Source organism: Myotis myotis, unplaced genomic scaffold (genome assembly GCF_014108235.1).
Source record: "Myotis myotis isolate mMyoMyo1 unplaced genomic scaffold, mMyoMyo1.p scaffold_m19_p_12, whole genome shotgun sequence".
NCBI lineage: Eukaryota > Metazoa > Chordata > Mammalia > Chiroptera > Vespertilionidae > Myotis > Myotis myotis.
The window spans coordinates 42,548,216-42,565,064 of NW_023416316.1; the positions used below are offsets into that span (position 1 = coordinate 42,548,216).

The following is a 16,849-nucleotide window of genomic DNA, read 5'->3' on the forward strand; positions in this document are numbered from 1 at the left end:
CAAAACTTTAAAAAGCAGAAAATTCTAAATCAACATTTCCCTGTCCCATGAGATTTGATGCAGGTGTATAAGGACGTGGAGAATGAGAATGAGATGTACTTTTCAGGGGAAATACTCACTCTCCTTGTTTACACTAGAGTAGCGTCCTAGGCCTCATCTAACAATCCAATTATGCCTCTAGAACAGCGGTTCTTAACCTGTGGGTCGCGACCCCTTTGGGGGTCGAACGACCCTTTCACAGGGGCCGCCTAAGACCATCGGAAAACACATATATAATTACATATTGTTTTTGTGATTAATCACTATGCTTTAATTATGCTCAATTTGTAACAGTGAAATTGGGGGTCACCACAACATGAGGAACTGTATTGAAGGGTCGAGGCATTAGGAAGGTTGAGAACCACTGCTCTAGAGACAACCTGAGGGACACTAAAGGGTGTCCACACACATGGTCACTGTGAGGTGGGCAGGGCAGGCGTTATTTCTCTTCTTTGGCAAATAAGGACACACAGCCTGAGAGGTCCCTGCCCAGATCACACAGCTGCTTGGTGACTACGGAGGGAGGGAGGGAGTGAGCCAAGCTTCTGGATGCTGAATTCAGGTTCTTCCCACAACCTGCCTTGGTGCCTCTCAGGGTACCAAGGTTTCAAGGCAGTCTCCCTCAAATGAAGAGTCACACACAAGGCAACTGAGTCAAAGACGACATTACTTGGGGAAAAACACCTAGGAGCTGCACTTTGCTTGGCATTAGGGCATCTGCCCTTTTATTACACCTGGTGATTGAGTATCTTACTCTTTTGTGTAATGTTCTACGTGAATGGTGGGAAAACATGGCTTGTGAAAAGACGCACCATTTGTAGAAGTGACAGGGTGCCACTGTTTCTTTGAACACCCAAGCATGCCTGGTCTTACAGAATTTGTTCTGTGTAAACCATGACCTGTATCCATTTGTAAACCCGCAGGGAAGGGGAAGGAACTAGAAATTACTTACTAAATAAACATCGAGCACGGAGGCGTTATCGTCCTGCATTTCCAGAGCATTGGGCTCAGAAGTCAAGTAGATGGTCCCCTCTTCCGAGGTAAATGTTGAACTGGAAGGTAACCCTTTACTGGAGAAATAAAGAAGAGTAATGATGAGCATGTGACCTCCAGAACAAAACCCAAGGACACCTCCCAAATTGTAGTTGAGCAGGCTAGGAAAGGTTTTAGGGATACAACGTTTTTGTTTTTTTTGAGTGTGTGAAGGAAATATGGTTACACCTGAGATGTGCTCACTTGAGTTTAAATAATTTGGTTTGACTTTTAGTGAATTTTCTGTCTCCTTCGGTATATGAAACATTTGCTTACATTTCTGAGAGGTGATCTGTGGGTCCCAGGCCTTGTCAGGGAGAATTACTGTGACTGTTCAGGACCACTGTCATCTTTGACTTTGAATAGTTGCTTCTCGATGCTTACGTTTCCCTCTCACAGTATTACTCATGCTTTGCTAGTTTATAGAAGGTAACCTTGTGCATAGTTGGCATCGATGATTTCTTTCTATTGTTTTTTTTTTCCTTTCTTCTTCTTTTTGGCAAGAAAGGTTTAACCACAGCCAAGGTTCTGAAACTTCGGTGTGCATCAGAAGCCCCTGGAGGGCTGATTAAAACCCACTTTCCCGGGCCCCACCCTCCAGAGTTTCTGACTCAGTTGGAGCCCATGGGTTTGTGTGTCTAACAAGCTCCCAGGTGATGCTCATGCTGCTAGTCCAGTGAGGGCGAACCTATGACACGCGTGTCAGAGGTGACACGCGAACTCATTTTTTTGGTTGACTTTTCTTTGTTAAAGGGCATTTAAATATATAAAATAAATATCAAAAATATAAGTCTTTGTTTTACTATGGTTGCAAATATCAAATTACTATATGTGACACGGCACCAGAGTTAAGTTAGGGTTTTTCAAAATGCTGACACGCCGAGCTCAAAAGGTTCACCATCACTGTGCTAGTCCAAGGCCTCCACTGTGAGTGGCAATGAATTACATAAACACATAAATGAATCACATGAATACTGCGCGTGTGCTTTGTGAGGGAAGCCTAGATGTACCCTTAGTAACAACAAAAGCCCAAGTCATATCGAAGACTCATTTATGAAGGGAAACCACCATGTTTTGTCATGATACCAGTGCTTGCTGTTTAGGTAATCGGTCCATTTTCATAGTATTTAAATTGGGGATTAAGTTAAGGGTTCAGAAATGCACAATCTTTCCCCCACTGAAATGAAAGTTAGTTATGTTTTTAACCTGTGGAAATTTGCCATGTGGTGGTTTTGCGGGAGCAAAATACCTGCAGACAGTGGTGGAAGAGTGTGATACTGGTGTTAGAGGAGCTGGGAGAAGCGGAACTAACTTTGGCAGTGGCCTGTGGCTTTCCCTGGGCAGTAAGTAGGGCTGAGAGCAGGAGTGTGTGAGACTGGCTTCCACTCTCACCTCCCCTGTTACCAGGGCCTGTCCTCTTCTGGGCTCCACTCAGAGCTCACCCCTCATGAAAACACCCATCTACAGCCATCCTCTGAGTTTCTTGTCTGAGCCTCCCAGGAGGATGGGAGATATTGAAGACATTGTATTCCCCTGCCCTTTCCTATTCTATTTCTGTATTTATCTAGTAGTTGAAGATATGTGAAATAGTTTTAAGTCCTGACCTTTACAATATCAAAAATTCTTTATGAAAAGAATTGTGTGATCTTAATAAATCACGTTCAGCCCGGCTGGCATGGCTCAGTGGTTGAGCGGTGACCTATGAATCAGCAGGTCACGGTTCGATTCAGGGCACATATGTCTTAAAAAAAGAAATCATGTTCATTATAAAGAAAATTATAAGAATACAGACCAGTGCTAAGAGGAAGTGAAGGGAGGAATCTCCCATAAGTCTTCCAGTTGATGGTATTTGAGAATGTGGGAATCAAAGAAAACCACTTCACTTTTGGCTTGATACATTTTCTCCTAAATTCTGGACACAGTATAAGAAGTTCTCTCTCTTTAAAAAAAAAATCTTTATTGATTTCAGAGAGGAAGGGAGAGGGAGAGAAAGAGATAGAAGCATCAATATGAAAGAGAATCATTGGTTGGTTGCCTCCCGCACGTCCCACACTGGGGATCGAGCCTACTACCCGGGCATGTGCCCTGACCCGGAATCGAACCGTGACCTCCAGGTTCATAGGTTGAAGCTCAAGCACTGAGTCATGCCAGTCAGGCTAGAAGTTCTCTTGCTGATCAAAAACCTAAGATGGGTTATACAATATGGGAAACAGAGTCTGCTCCAATGGATTTTAAAGAGCAGGGTGAATGTGGCTTCCCCCCATCTAGCTGTTGAGTTTGTTATAAACCTTCACAGATTTCTTGGGTTAAGTAAACCACCAGTTTTCAAGGGCTGCTATTTTGAGAGGCACTGTGTAGCAATAAACATGACCCAGGTTATTTTTTGGATCAAAACAATGATGCAGTTATGGACTTTATTTGACTTTTGCCTTTCAGCTGTTAAAATGCCATTCACTACTCCTGTGGGTACAAAATGATCCTGCTGGTTAAGCCTTATGAGAAAGATAAATTATTTATCTTCGTAAACCTCAAAACTAAAAACAAGATGGTCAGAAAATATGCAATTGTGGTGTGCCTCTGCGTTTTTATTTCTATTTTTTAGGGGGGGCATTTGAGTTTATATATAATTAAATAAACCTCTAATGCAGTGGTTATCAACCTTGGCTGCACATTAGAATCACCTGGGAATTTTTAAAAAATCCTGACTTCTGGGCCCAAGATTTTTAAAAGATTCCCAGGTGATTCTAATGTGCAGCCAAGGTTGAGAACCACTGCTCTAATGGATCTTGGGTTATTTTGTAAACATATAATTTATTTGATGAGATTCAAAACTAAATTTTCCCCTTCTTGTCTGAGTATTTAGTTATTAATCTTATCGATATCCTCCTAAGATTAAGGGGATTACTGAGAATATTCTAGAAGTGCTTTTCTTTTTAAAATTATTTAAATGGCACTACTTGTAGTGTAAAATAAAAAGTCATCCTCCTCTTTCTACTGACCTCTTGTGACCCAGAGATTCACCTCCCCAGAAGCAAACCCAGTTTGCAAATATTTTTCAATCTAATATTTATCTTTTATTTTTGGAAACTAGGAGTAAGCTACTAGCCTGTTTAAGATAACATTAACATATAAAAGAAACCTAGAGTATTAATAGGTACATTTACGAATTATTTTAGTTAAAATTCAATATGATTACAGAAAAAAGAAATACCCAATTTCCTCAGTATCACATCGTCAAAATTTGATAAAATCTAATAGGCATATTTAAAAAAAGACCACATTGCTATTTACACTGTTTTCCACGTGTATTAGAATAGTTTCCTGTCTTAGTAAGAAGAATATTCTGAGCATTAAGTTTGGGGACAAAAATGAGACTCACAGGGACTTTTATCAGATTATTTAGAGAACTCATAATGCAATAATGACAAGGTAAATAATGCACTTTAGAAATAGGGAAAGGATCTGAATAGACATTTCTCCAAAGAAGATATATTTGCAGGGGAATGCAAATCAAAACCACTATGAGATAGCACTTTGTACCCACTAGGATGGCTGTAATAAAAAAGACAGACAAACAAGTGTTGGAAAGAATGTGAGAAATTGGAGACCTCCTGCATTGCTGATGAGAATGTAAAGTGATGCAGCTACTTTGGAAAATGGTTTCATGAGTCCTTAAACCATTTGAGCCAGCAATTTTGCTCCAAGGTATATATCCAGTAAAAACGAAAGAGATTTTTTGAGGTTGAATTATTGCTAAATTAAGAAATAGGGAATTCCCACAAAAAAAGTTTCCCACCACTTCTTATGAGAAACCAGAACAGCTGGAAACTCTGAGTAGCAATGAGGTTGTGGCTGCTCCCTTTAAACTGGGCATGTCCCCTCCAGTTCACTAGGGTCCCCACTACTCTCCTCTGCATTATACTGGGCCTGTTCTACTTTGCATCGTCTCTGTCTGGCCCCTCTGTGTACCTCTCAGCCCACCACTTCCACCTCACAGATGAGGAAGCTGAGGCCCAGGGAGGTGCAGTGGCTTGCCCAGGGTCACATTGAATACAGATTTGCCAAAACCAGGGCAGCTAAGCCAATGTGCTTAGGAACTTGAAAATAATCATATAAACCAGCAAAAAACAAATGCAGTATATGATGCTTGATGTGAACTTGGTTATTTTTGTTGTCTTGAGAAGAGTAAAGATGGGCTGAAAAGGTTGAGAAAAAATAAGTAGGTAGAATATGCTTTACAAAGCAACATCGTTTGTAGTCATAATGTCTTTATGATGTTAAATTATAAACTGGGTGTTTTATAAACAAATGAAATTCAATGATCACAGTTTGAAACTTTGCATATTATTGTTTTGTACTTATAAGATACATATATTTCAGTACAAATTTTCTTTTTAAAAATTTATTGGGGTAACATTAACATTATGTTTAAAGTGTATGATTTTATAATATATCATCTGTATATTGCATTATGTGCTCACCACCAAAAGTGTAGTCTCCTTCGATCACCCCTTTACCATCTTTATCCTTCTCTTGTCCCATTTCCCTCTGGTAACCATCATAGTATTGTCTGTGTCTATGAGTTTGTGTGTTTTGTTTGTTTGTTCTTTCTGTTTTATATCCCACATATGAGGGGGGGTTCTTGTCCTTTTCCATCTGACTTGTTTCACTTAGCATGATGCTCTCAAGATCCATCCATGTTGTCGTAAAATTGCAACATTTCATCATTTTTTATGGCTGAGTAGTATCCTACTCTATGCATGTACCACATGTTCTTCATCCAGTCATCTGCCAAAGGACACTTAGGTTGTTTCAATGTCTATTATGAATAATGTTGCACTGAACATAGTAGTACATATATCTTATGAATAAGTGTTTTCAACATTTTGGGGTTGATACCCAGAAAAGGGTTTGCTGGGTTATATGGTAGCTCTATTGTTTTTGTTATTTTTATTTTGGTAGCTCTATTCTTAATATTTTTGAGGAATATCCATACTGTTTTCCATAGTGGCTACACCAATTTACATTCCTACTAGCAGTGTACCAGAGTTCTCATTTCTCAAACTTATTTTTTGTCTTAGTGATAGTATCTTTTTAACAGGTGTGAGGTGGTATCTCATGGTTTTGATTTGCATGTACCTTACAGCCAGTTAAGTATCTTATTATATCTTTGTTGGCAATCTGTCTGTCTTCTGTCTGTATGTGTATTTTTAGGTCCTTTGCCCATTTTTAATTGGATTGTTTGTTTTTTGTTGAGTTGTATTAGTTCTTTATAGATTTTGGATATTAGCTCCTTATTGGAGGTACCATTTGCCAATATCTTCTCCCATTTATTTGGTTGCCTTTTTGTTGTGCTGATGGTTTCTTTTGCTGTGCAGAAACTTTTTCGTTTGATATAGTCCCATTCATTTATTTTTGCTTTTACTTCCCTTGCCTTTGGGGTCAAGTTCACAAAAACCCCTTCAAAACCAAGGCTCATAAGGTTAGTACCTATATATTCTTCTTTGTATTTTATTACTTTAGGTCTTGTTATCAAGTCTGTAATCCATTTTGAGTTAATTTTCATGTACAGTGTTAGAGAACAATTTAGTTTCATTCTTTTGCATGTGACTGCAATTGTTCCAACACCATTTATTGAAAAGGCTTTCCTTTCCCTGTTGTATGTTTGTGGCTCCTTTGTAAAAAATTAGTTGCCCATATATGTATTTATTTCTGGGCTGTCAATTCTGTTCCATGGGTCTGTGTATGTATTCTCCCCCCCCCCCAATATAATACTATTTTGATTATTGTAGTTTTGTAATATAATTTGAAGTCAGGGAGTGTGATACCTCCAGAAAGCAAGATATTCTTGTTCCTCAAAAAAATTAAAAATAGGAGAGGAGAACCAAGATGGCGGCATAGGTTAACGCCGGAGTTTGCTGCTTTGAACAACTACTTCAAAAGTGAAACCAAAAAACGGAAGGGACATCACCCAGAACCACAGGAATGCTGGCTGAGTGGAAGTCCTACAACTAGGAGGAAAGAGAAACGCATACGGACACTCAGAGGAGGCACAGTGCTGAAGTCAAATTCTGAGGTGCGGAGTGCGCAGAGCAGGCTGGCGGTGGAGGGCGCGGTTGGCGTTTTCAATCGGGAGGGAGTCGCAGACTCTGAGCTCCAGATCCGGGCGAGTCTTTAGCGACCCAGACTCAAACGGGAGAAGCGGGACTGTCTGGCTTCGGTCAGAGTGAGTGCAGCTTTCTCTCTGAGCTTTGCAGCGGGTGCTGGGACTCAGAGAGGCAGAGCCCCTGGGGACAGGACTGAGAGCCGCCATAACTGCTCTCTCCGGCCCACCCTGTTGATCCTGTGCGACCCGCCCCGCCCAAGCCCTGCACTGAGGCATTTGCCGGATAGCCTCAGGCAAAGGCTAGATTAGCACCTCCCTAGAGGACAGAAGTTCTCTCACTGCTGCCACAGCTGATTCTCATAGCCACTTGGCCTGGAGGTCAAACCCTCCCTGGAATTAGCTACAACAATCAAGATTTAACTATAAGACTGCGAACAAAGACCACTAGGGGGTGCACCAAGGAAGCATAACAAAATGCGGAGACAAAGAAACAGGACAAAATTGTCAATGGAAGATATAGAGTTCAGAACCACACTTTTAAGGTCTCTCAAGAACTGTTTAGAAGCCGCCGATAAACTTAATGAGATCTACAAGAAAACTAATGAGACCCTCGATGTTATATTGGGGAACCAACTAGAAATTAAGCATACACGGACTGAAATAACGAATATTATACAGACTCCCGACAGCAGACCAGAGGAGCGCAAGAATCAAGTCAATGATTTGAAATGCGAGGAAGCAAAAAACACCCAACCGGAAAAGCAAAATGAAAAAAGAATCCAAAAATGCGAGGATAGTGTAAGGAGCCTCTGTGACAGCTTCAAGCGTACCAACATCAGAATTATAGGGGTGCCAGAAGATGAGAGAGAGCAAGATATTGAAAACCTATTTGAAGAAATCATGACAGAAAACTTCCCCCACCTGGTGAAAGAAATGGACTTACAGGTCCAAGAAGCGCGGAGAACCCCAAACAAAAGGAATCCAAAGAGGACCACACCAAGACACATCATAATTAAAATGCCAAGAGCAAAAGATAAAAAGAGAATCTTAAAAACAGCAAGAGAAAGAAACTCAGTTACCTACAAGGGAATACCCATACGACTGTCAGCTGATTTCTCAACAGAAACTTTGCAGGCCAGAAGGGAGTGGCAAGAAATATTCAAAGTGATGAATACCAAGAACCTACAACCAAGATTACTTTACCCAGCAAAGCTATCATTCAGAATTGAAGGTCAGATAAAGAGCTTCACAGATAAGGAAAAGCTAAAGGAGTTCATCACCACCAAACCAGGATTATATGAAATGCTGAAAGGTATCCTTTAAGAAGAGGAAGAGGAAGAAAAAGGTAAAGATACAAATTATGAACAACAAATATGCATCTATCAACAAGTGAATCTAAGAATCAAGTGAATAAATAATCTGATGAACAGAATGAACTGGTGATTATAATAGAATCAGGGACATAGAAAGGGAATGGACTGACTATTCCTGGTGGGGAAAGGGGTGTGTGAGATGCGGGAAGAGACTGGACAAAAATCGTGCACCTATGGATGAGGACAGTGGGTGGGGAGTGAGGGCGGAGGGTGGGGCGGGAACTGGGAGGAGGGGAGTTATGGGGGGAAAAAAGAGGAACAAATGTAATAATCTGAACAATAAAGATTTAATAAAAAAAATAATAAAAAAAATTAAAAATAGAACTAACATGTGATCCGCAATCCCATTTCTAGGTAGGTATGCCAAAGAATTGAAAGCAGACTCTCAGGTATTTGCTCACCTAGTGTTTTAGACTGAATTGCTTCTCTCTCCTCACCCCCAAATCCATATGTTAAAGTCCTAACCTCTAGTACCTCAGAATGTGCCTGTATTTGGTGATAGGGTCTTTAAATAGGTAATTAAGGTTACATGAGATAATTGGGGTGGGCTGTAATCCAGTATGACTGGTGTCCTTATAAAAAGAGGAGATTAGGACAAAACCACACAGAGAAAGGACTGTGTGAAGACAGCCATCCACAAGCTATGGAGAGAGGTCTCACAAGAAATCAACTCTGCTGACACCTTGATTTTGGACTTCTAGCCTCCAGAACTGTGAGAAAATAAGTGTCTGTTGTTTAGGCCACTTAATCTGTGGTACTTTGTTATGGCAGCCTTAGCAAACTAACACACCCATATCCACAGTAGCCAATAGGTGGAAGCAATGCAAGTGTCAATTGATGGATGAATGGATAAACACAAATGTGGTATTACATTCCATGGAATATTATTTAGTCTTAAAAAAGGGAGAATATTATATTAAGTGAAAGCCTGTCATAAAAAGATAAATATTATATAATTCCATTTATATGCAGGACCTAGAGTAGTCAAACTCATAGAGACAGGAAGTAGAAAAGGGTGGTGGGAGCTGGGGGATAGAGAGTCATTAATAGGTATAGAGTTTCTGTTTTGCAAAATGAAGAGTTCTGGCAATTGTTTGTACAACACTGTCATTGTACGTGACATTACTGAATTGTGCACTTAAAATGGCTAAGATGGTAAATTTTATACTATGTGTATTTTACCATAATTATACAAAGCAACATTTTAAAATAACAAATATCGAATACTTAACAAGAATAAAGCTATTTCAGCTTCTACTAGTTTAATTCTTAAACAAGATGACATATATGAAAAACTCTGTAAAATAACCCTATGTAATTAGGCATTTATATGGTAAAGTCCCAGTAAGTATATTCTGAATAATCTGACTTATTAACATGTCTTGGCATTGAGTTAAAGCTACATAACCATTTCATTAATCTCCATATTTGTTACCCTCATTATTCATTATGAACTGAGTGAGATTGGAGCACAGAACTGGCTTGTCACTTCCCTAAAAATCTTAGATTAGGCACTGTCTGCCACCTGAGAAAGGGTAAGAGTATATTTTCAGGAAACAGACACCTGAGCTGATAACGCATGACAGGCAGAGCATGAACTTTGGAATCAGATCATTCACCTTTGAATTCTGGCTCTTCTACTTAATGTGTGTGATATTGGGTGCATTCCTTAACCCTTCTGAGTTCTAGCTTCCCACATGTAAAATGATACTATGGAATGTGCATGGTTAGTGATAATGAACATATGACACAAACACCCACATAGGTGCTAGGATGTAGCAGAGATCAAAATAAAAAAAATATTTGCCTCATGGAATTTATATAGTACTGAGGAAGACAATGAGATAAATACTTAAAATATATAGTTATGTTGCTCTGAAGTGCTAAAGAGAAAAATAAAACATGGAAAAGAGACAGAAGTGAGTGAGTGGCTTAGTCAAACTCTCCTTGTTTGATCATGGGAGTTTGCAGGATCTCAGACCTGAGTCAGACACTAGGAAGCACATATATGTCCCCTACACTACAAAGTATGTCACTCAAGCAAGCCCCTTTAGCTGGGCTGGGACAGGTGCCCCACTCCCTGCTTGGTCTCTAACTACTTTGAAAGGCCGCAGGTGGGTGGACAGCTAATGACTGCAGAACTGGTTTTGACCACTTCCTTTGAAAGCCCTGTGGTCTCACACCTTGCTGTTGGTTTGGGCCTCAGCAGAAACTGATAGTAAAAATATTTCATTTTAACAGAATGTTATGTTACTTTGAGCAAAGAGATTAGTAGAGCTTATACACACTCTTGAAGATAAAGGTGCATTTTTTCCTAATCAAGAAACCTTCATGCAGGGCATAAAGTGTTATTTGGGTTTAGGAACCTTTATACTTAAATGTGTACGTCCACTGCTACTTAAAAAGTTAATGAAATGTAAGTATTAATAGAGGAGGGAGATAATACAAGAATAAACCATCCAACCCCAGTAAATACATCCAGAGCCTTCCTTGATGATACCCCAGGAAATCAAGGTAATAAGATGTGTTCTGAAAGGGATTTTCACTTAAATGTCTATGCTGATCAATTTCATGTTTGTTTTCGTCAGTTCTGGCATTGGAGAAGATTCCTACTATTGTGCCGTTTTCTTACTGTACTGTTGGCTCGCTGGGCACAAGCCTATTTGGAATCAATTTCTAATTTCTCTGGCTGAGAGTTCCCCAGATTCCATTTTAGGGGTAACTTACATAAACGAGGACACTTCTCTTGGGGAGGAATGCCCTCAAAACCCAGGGGCACTGACATTCTTTAGCCTCCTAGCTTGGGATAATCCACTTCTGGAAGTGGTCTTAAAGACGAGACTTTAAAAGTCTAGCTGTCTGCCTGGGTTCTGCACCACCAAGTTTTGCCACAGCTTCCTCAGTTCAGACTGTCTGAAGGCTAATTGCACCTGATGTGCAACAAAGCACCCAGGAAGCGTAATCTGCCAGTTCTGCTCTTCCCCTGCACACGCAGAGCGGCCAGTCCTCGTTCAACGGCTCTGTGCTCTGCTGTCTGCACGGATGCAGGCTTGTCACAGGTCGGGGGACTTCATGTCCTCTGAGCACTCTCTCGGGGAGCAGACATTAATGGTCCCCTGATGCCACACAGGCCTCTCTGTCATTTACAAATATGCTCCTTTCTGTTCCCAGCAACATTAGTTTGGCTTCACTGGAGAGCATTAGCCCGGCTGGACTGCTGGAAACAGTCATCAATAATGTTACAGCCTGGAACACTCTCATTTCTGTTTGCAGACCGAATGAGTGCTTTATAGCTAATTCTCATGGGGCGTTTGCTCAGAGAACATGGGGTACAGTCCACAGTTTTTTGTATTTTAAAAGTCATCCTCTCACTGCCTTAATTTCTTAAAGAAATAACATTGCAATATATTATGTGATAGAGAAGACTTATGAAGACATTAATAACCTCCTGCCCCTACACCCATTAACCCTAGGTGGGGCAGCTCCTTTTATGACTTCCTTTTAGCTCTTCTGGTGGGTTCCTTCATATCTCTTTCTCCCCATTATAATAATATACTTTATTTTTTAAATTGAATTTATTGGGGTGACATTGGTTAATAAAATTATATAGGTTTTAGGAATACACTTCTATAATACATCATCTGTATATTGTATTATGTGTTCACCACCCCAAGTCAAGTCTCTTTCCATCACCATTTTTCCTCCCTTTCTCCTTTTCTACTTCCCCTCTGCCCCCTTTTCTCTGGTAATCACCACACTGATGTCTGTGTCTATGAGTTTTTGTTTTTGTTTTGGCTTAATCCCTTCACCTTTTCCACCCAGACCCCCAACCCCTCCCCTCTGACAGCTGTCAGTCTGTTCTCTGTATCTATGAGTCTGTTTCTATTTTGTTTGTGCGTTTATTTTGTTCATTACATTCCACATATAAGTGAAATCATATAGTGCTTGTCTTTTTTTCTGATTGCTTATTTCACATAGCATAATACCCCCCAGGTCCATCCATGCTGTCACAAAAGATAAGGTTTCCTTCTTTTTTACTGCCGAGTAGTATACCACACTTTTGTGTCTACTCTTCTACTGATGGGCACTTGCGCTGCTTCCAAATCTTGGCTATTGTAAATAACACTGCAATGAACATAGGGGGTCATATATTCCTTTGAATTAGTGTTTTTCTTTGTATATATTCCCAGAAGTGGAATTGCTGGGTCACAAGGCAGTTCCATTTTTTTCTTTTTTTTTTTTTGAGGTACTGCTTTTCACAGTGGCTGCACCAATCCTCATTCCCACTAACAGTGTATGAGGATTCCCTTTTCTCCACATCCTCACCAACACCTGTTAATTTGTTGATGATGGTCATTCTGACAGGTGTGTGGTGATACCTTATTGTGGTTTTAATTTGAATTTCTTTGATGATTAGTGATGTTGAGCATCTTTGCATATGTATATTGGCCATCTGTATGTTCTCTTTGGAGAAGTGTCTATTCAGGTTCTCTGCCAATTTTTTAATTGGAGTGTTTGTTTCTTAGGTGTTGAGTTTTTTAAAGGTCTTTATAAAATTTGGATATTAATTCCTTATCAGGTGTGTCATTGGCAAATATGTTCTCCCATTCAGGGGGTTCTCTTTTCATTTTATTCATGGTTTCTTTCACTGTGCAAAAACGTTTTAGTTTGATATAGTTCCATTTGTTTATTTTTTGTTTCCCTAGCTAGAGGAGATATATCAGAAAAAAAACCTGCAATGAGTAATGTCTGAGATTTTACAGTTTTGAGTCTAAAATATTTAAGTTTTTAATCCATTTTATGTTTATTCTTATGTATAGTGCAGTGGTTCTCAACCTTCCTAATGCTGCGACCCTTTAATACAATTCTTCATGTTGTGGTGACCCCCAACCATAAAATTATTTTCGTTGCTACTTCATAACTTTAATTTTGCTACTGTTATGAATCATAATGTAAATACAGTGGGGCCTTGACTTACGAGTATCCCGACTAATGAGTTTTTTGAGATACCAGCTGTCTCTCGGCCGATTTTTTGCATTGAGTTGACAGAGTAATTTGAGTTAACGAGCTCCTTCACGAGCTCGGAATGAATTAAACTCGTAAGTCAAGGCCCCACTGTATCTGATATGCAGGATGTATTTTCATTGTTCCAAATTGAACATAATTAAAGCATAGTGATTAATCACAAAAACAATATGTAATTATATATGTGTTTTCCGATGGTCTTAGGCGACCCCTGTGAAAGGGTCATCCGACCCCCAAAGGGGTCGCGACTCAAAGGTTGAGAACCGCTGGTATAGTGTAAGAAGTTTCTTTCTTTTTTTTTTTGGCACATATCTGTCCCATTTTCCCAGCACCATTTATTGAGTAGATTGTCTTTACCCTATTGTATGTTCTTGCCTCCTTTGTCAAGTATTAATCTACCATAAAGGCATGGGTTTATTTCTGGGCTCTCTATTCTGTTGCATATGTCTGTTTTTATGCCAGTATCATGGTGTTTTGATTATTACTATGGCCTTGTAGTACAGTTTGATACTAGGTAGCATGATTCCTCCAACTTTGTTCTTTCTCAAGATTGCTGTGGTTATTCGGGGTCCTTTTTGGTTTTACATAAATTTTGGGGTATTTGTTCTAGTTCTGTGAAATACGCCATTGATATCTTGATAGGAATTATGTTGAATCTATAGTTTGCTTTGGCTACTATGATATTTTGATGATATTGCTCATATATGTGTTTATTTCTTAGCTCTCAATTCTGTTCCATTGCTCTATGTGTCTATTTTTTGCCAATATCATACTGTTTTGAGTATTGTAGTTTTTAAATACAATTTAAAGTCAGGGAATGTGATATCTCCAGAAAGCAAGATATTCTTGTTCCTCAAAAAATTAAAAATAGAACTACCATGTGATCCGCAATCCCATTTCTGGGTAGGTATGCCAAAGAATTGAAAGCAGACTCAGATACGTGCTCACCTAGGGTTTTGGACTGAACTGTATCTCTCCCCTCACCACCCCCCCCCCCCGATTTATATATTGAAGTCCTAACCTCTAGTACCTCAGAATGTGCCAGTATTAGTAATAAGGTATTTAAATAGGTAATTAGTAATTAAGGTTACATGAGATAATTGGGGTGGGCTGTAATCCAATATGACTGGTGTCCTTATAACAAGAGGCGATTAGGACAAAGACATACAGAGAAAAGACAGACGTCTTCACAGCATCTACAAGCTAAGGAGAAAGGCCTCATAAGAAACCAATTCTGCTGACACCATGATCTTAGACTTTTAGCTTCCAGAACTCTGAGAAAATAAATTTCTGTTGTTTAAGCCACGTAATCTGTGGGAGCTGGGAGAGGGTGAGGTGCCAGTCAGGCTCGGGAATGTCAATGACACTCCCTGAGTCTGCCCAAATCTCTACACTCTGGCCCAGCAAGCTAACTTCTCAGCAGGATGCAAGCTCCGTAGGGTGGCTTGATGGAGAGTCCAGAGCAGGGGTCCTCAAACTTTTTAAACGGGGCCAGTTCACTGTCCCTCAGACCGTTGGAGGGCCAGACTATAGTTTTAAAAAAACTATGAACAAATTCCTATGCACACTGCACATATCTTATTTTGAAGTGAAAAAACAAAACGGGAACAAGCAGAATATTTGTATTTGCATGTGGCCCGCGGGCCGTAGTTTGAGGACCCCTGGTCCAGAGGGCAGGGCTGTTGCTTTCTCCCAGGATGCTGCCATATGGAGGGGAGTGCTCCACCTCAGAAGATGGTGTCTACGGTGTGGGAGAGGGACTCGGCACAGGGGCCTCAGCGTCGGTCCTCACACAACTCTAGTCTGTTCCACCTGCCCTCCCTGGGAGTCCAGGGTGAGTGGCTGCAAATGAGATTCTGTGCATCGCGCCTTTAAGAGGGCGCCTGTGTCTCTAGAGGTCTCCTGTCTCTCCCTGGCAGATAATTCCCACTGATTCTCACAACCAGATGTTAGGTGGGCATCTCTTCCTGGCTCTGGGCTGGGGAGCCCAGCTTGGGGTTGAGACCTCACTCTTCTTGGGGGGAACTTTCGCAGCTGAGATATCCCTCTGGAACCTCAGCCGCCACCTGTGTAAGCAGGGCCAGCCTTTTTCTCGTCCCCATCCTTCCTACCAATCTCAATATAGCTTCTTCAGTAAATCCTTGGCTATAAGACTTCGGATCAGCTATTCTTCAGTCAGTTATTCAGGCTGACTGTTCTCTATATTTCAGTTGTAATTCCAGTTTGTCCAGGGAGGAGGTGAGTGTAACATCCACCTCCTCTGTATCTGCCCTTCGTATCTTTTGACGAATCTCAGCCTAAGGCAGCATCTATTGATTGCATCTCAAGGACACTGACCCTCCTACTCTGCACTTCCTCCTGACATTGGCTATTTATATGTTATTTTGTTACTATGAATAATATACTAAATAACCTTTCTATTCCATTAACCACACATTATATCCTTTCTTTGCCCCTGCATTTCTCTCTTACTTTGTTAGAAAATGTTCAGTCCTAGAGCCACCACGAGCCTGGCTTCTACTTTGTCATGGCTATTACTATTTATATGGTATTTTGAAGTTATAAAACCAAAATTTTTCTGCTTTGTCCATGGATTGGCTCCAAAATTAGAAAATTGATATAATTTATTATGACTATGTAAAATACTGTTTAATGCCTGGCTAGCAGTTAGTTAGGGTAACATTTCCTTCTCTGGGTGTAAAGTAAAATGTTCCTGTATCAAGGTTAAACGGAATCTCTCTCTTTTTTAAACTTTTGCTTAAATTCAGAGAGTGTCTGGACTAAGAGCAGAGGCCTGGATACAAGCCCTGCTCCTCTGGTTATTAGTTGTAACACTGGGCCAGTCATGAAAGTGAGCTCCTGGTTCCTCATCTCTATATAAAAGGCCAATATGCTAAGTGTCCCTCCACCCATCCGACCGGTCCCTATGACGCACACTGATCACTAGGGGGCAGACGCTCAACACAGGAGCTGCCGTGACACGCACTGGCCATTTACAGAGAAACAGCAGTGCGACCTGGCACTGACAAAGCAACACTCGGTTTTCCCCAATTGGGACACAGGCCCCGCCACCACCCCGAGCGACACCCGACCAAATCACAGCTGACGCTGCCATGGTGCAAAATGCCATCCACAGCCGAGCCCAACCCGGAATGGTGGCTGTGGGCGCCAGGTAATGATGTCACCTAGCAATGCCCGGCTTCCTCTCCCTAGCCATGACTAGCCTCCTTGCAGTTTCTTCAGCCCAGGAATACCACTTGGTTTATAGCCAGGT

The 16,849-nt window shown here is 40.7% G+C and overlaps 1 protein-coding gene and 1 long non-coding RNA gene across 9 annotated transcripts in view; one reads left to right on the forward strand and one right to left on the reverse strand.

The window, feature by feature from the left end:
* LOC118667483 overlaps positions 1–16,849 on the forward strand; it is a 121,120-nt gene that overhangs the window by 53,222 nt on the left and 51,049 nt on the right. The gene's annotated exons all lie outside the window — the stretch shown is intronic.
* PIP5K1B (phosphatidylinositol-4-phosphate 5-kinase type 1 beta) overlaps positions 1–16,849 on the reverse strand; it is a 179,673-nt gene that overhangs the window by 13,093 nt on the left and 149,731 nt on the right. For 7 of the 8 annotated variants that reach the window (XM_036330908.1, XM_036330905.1, XM_036330912.1 and 4 more), the window contains one exon: positions 992–1,109. In XM_036330908.1, the coding sequence (XP_036186801.1) occupies positions 992–1,109 (118 nt within the window). Of the gene's footprint in view, positions 1–985; positions 1,110–16,849 lie in introns of those variants that run through there. The other variant, XM_036330910.1, reaches the window with a different exon arrangement.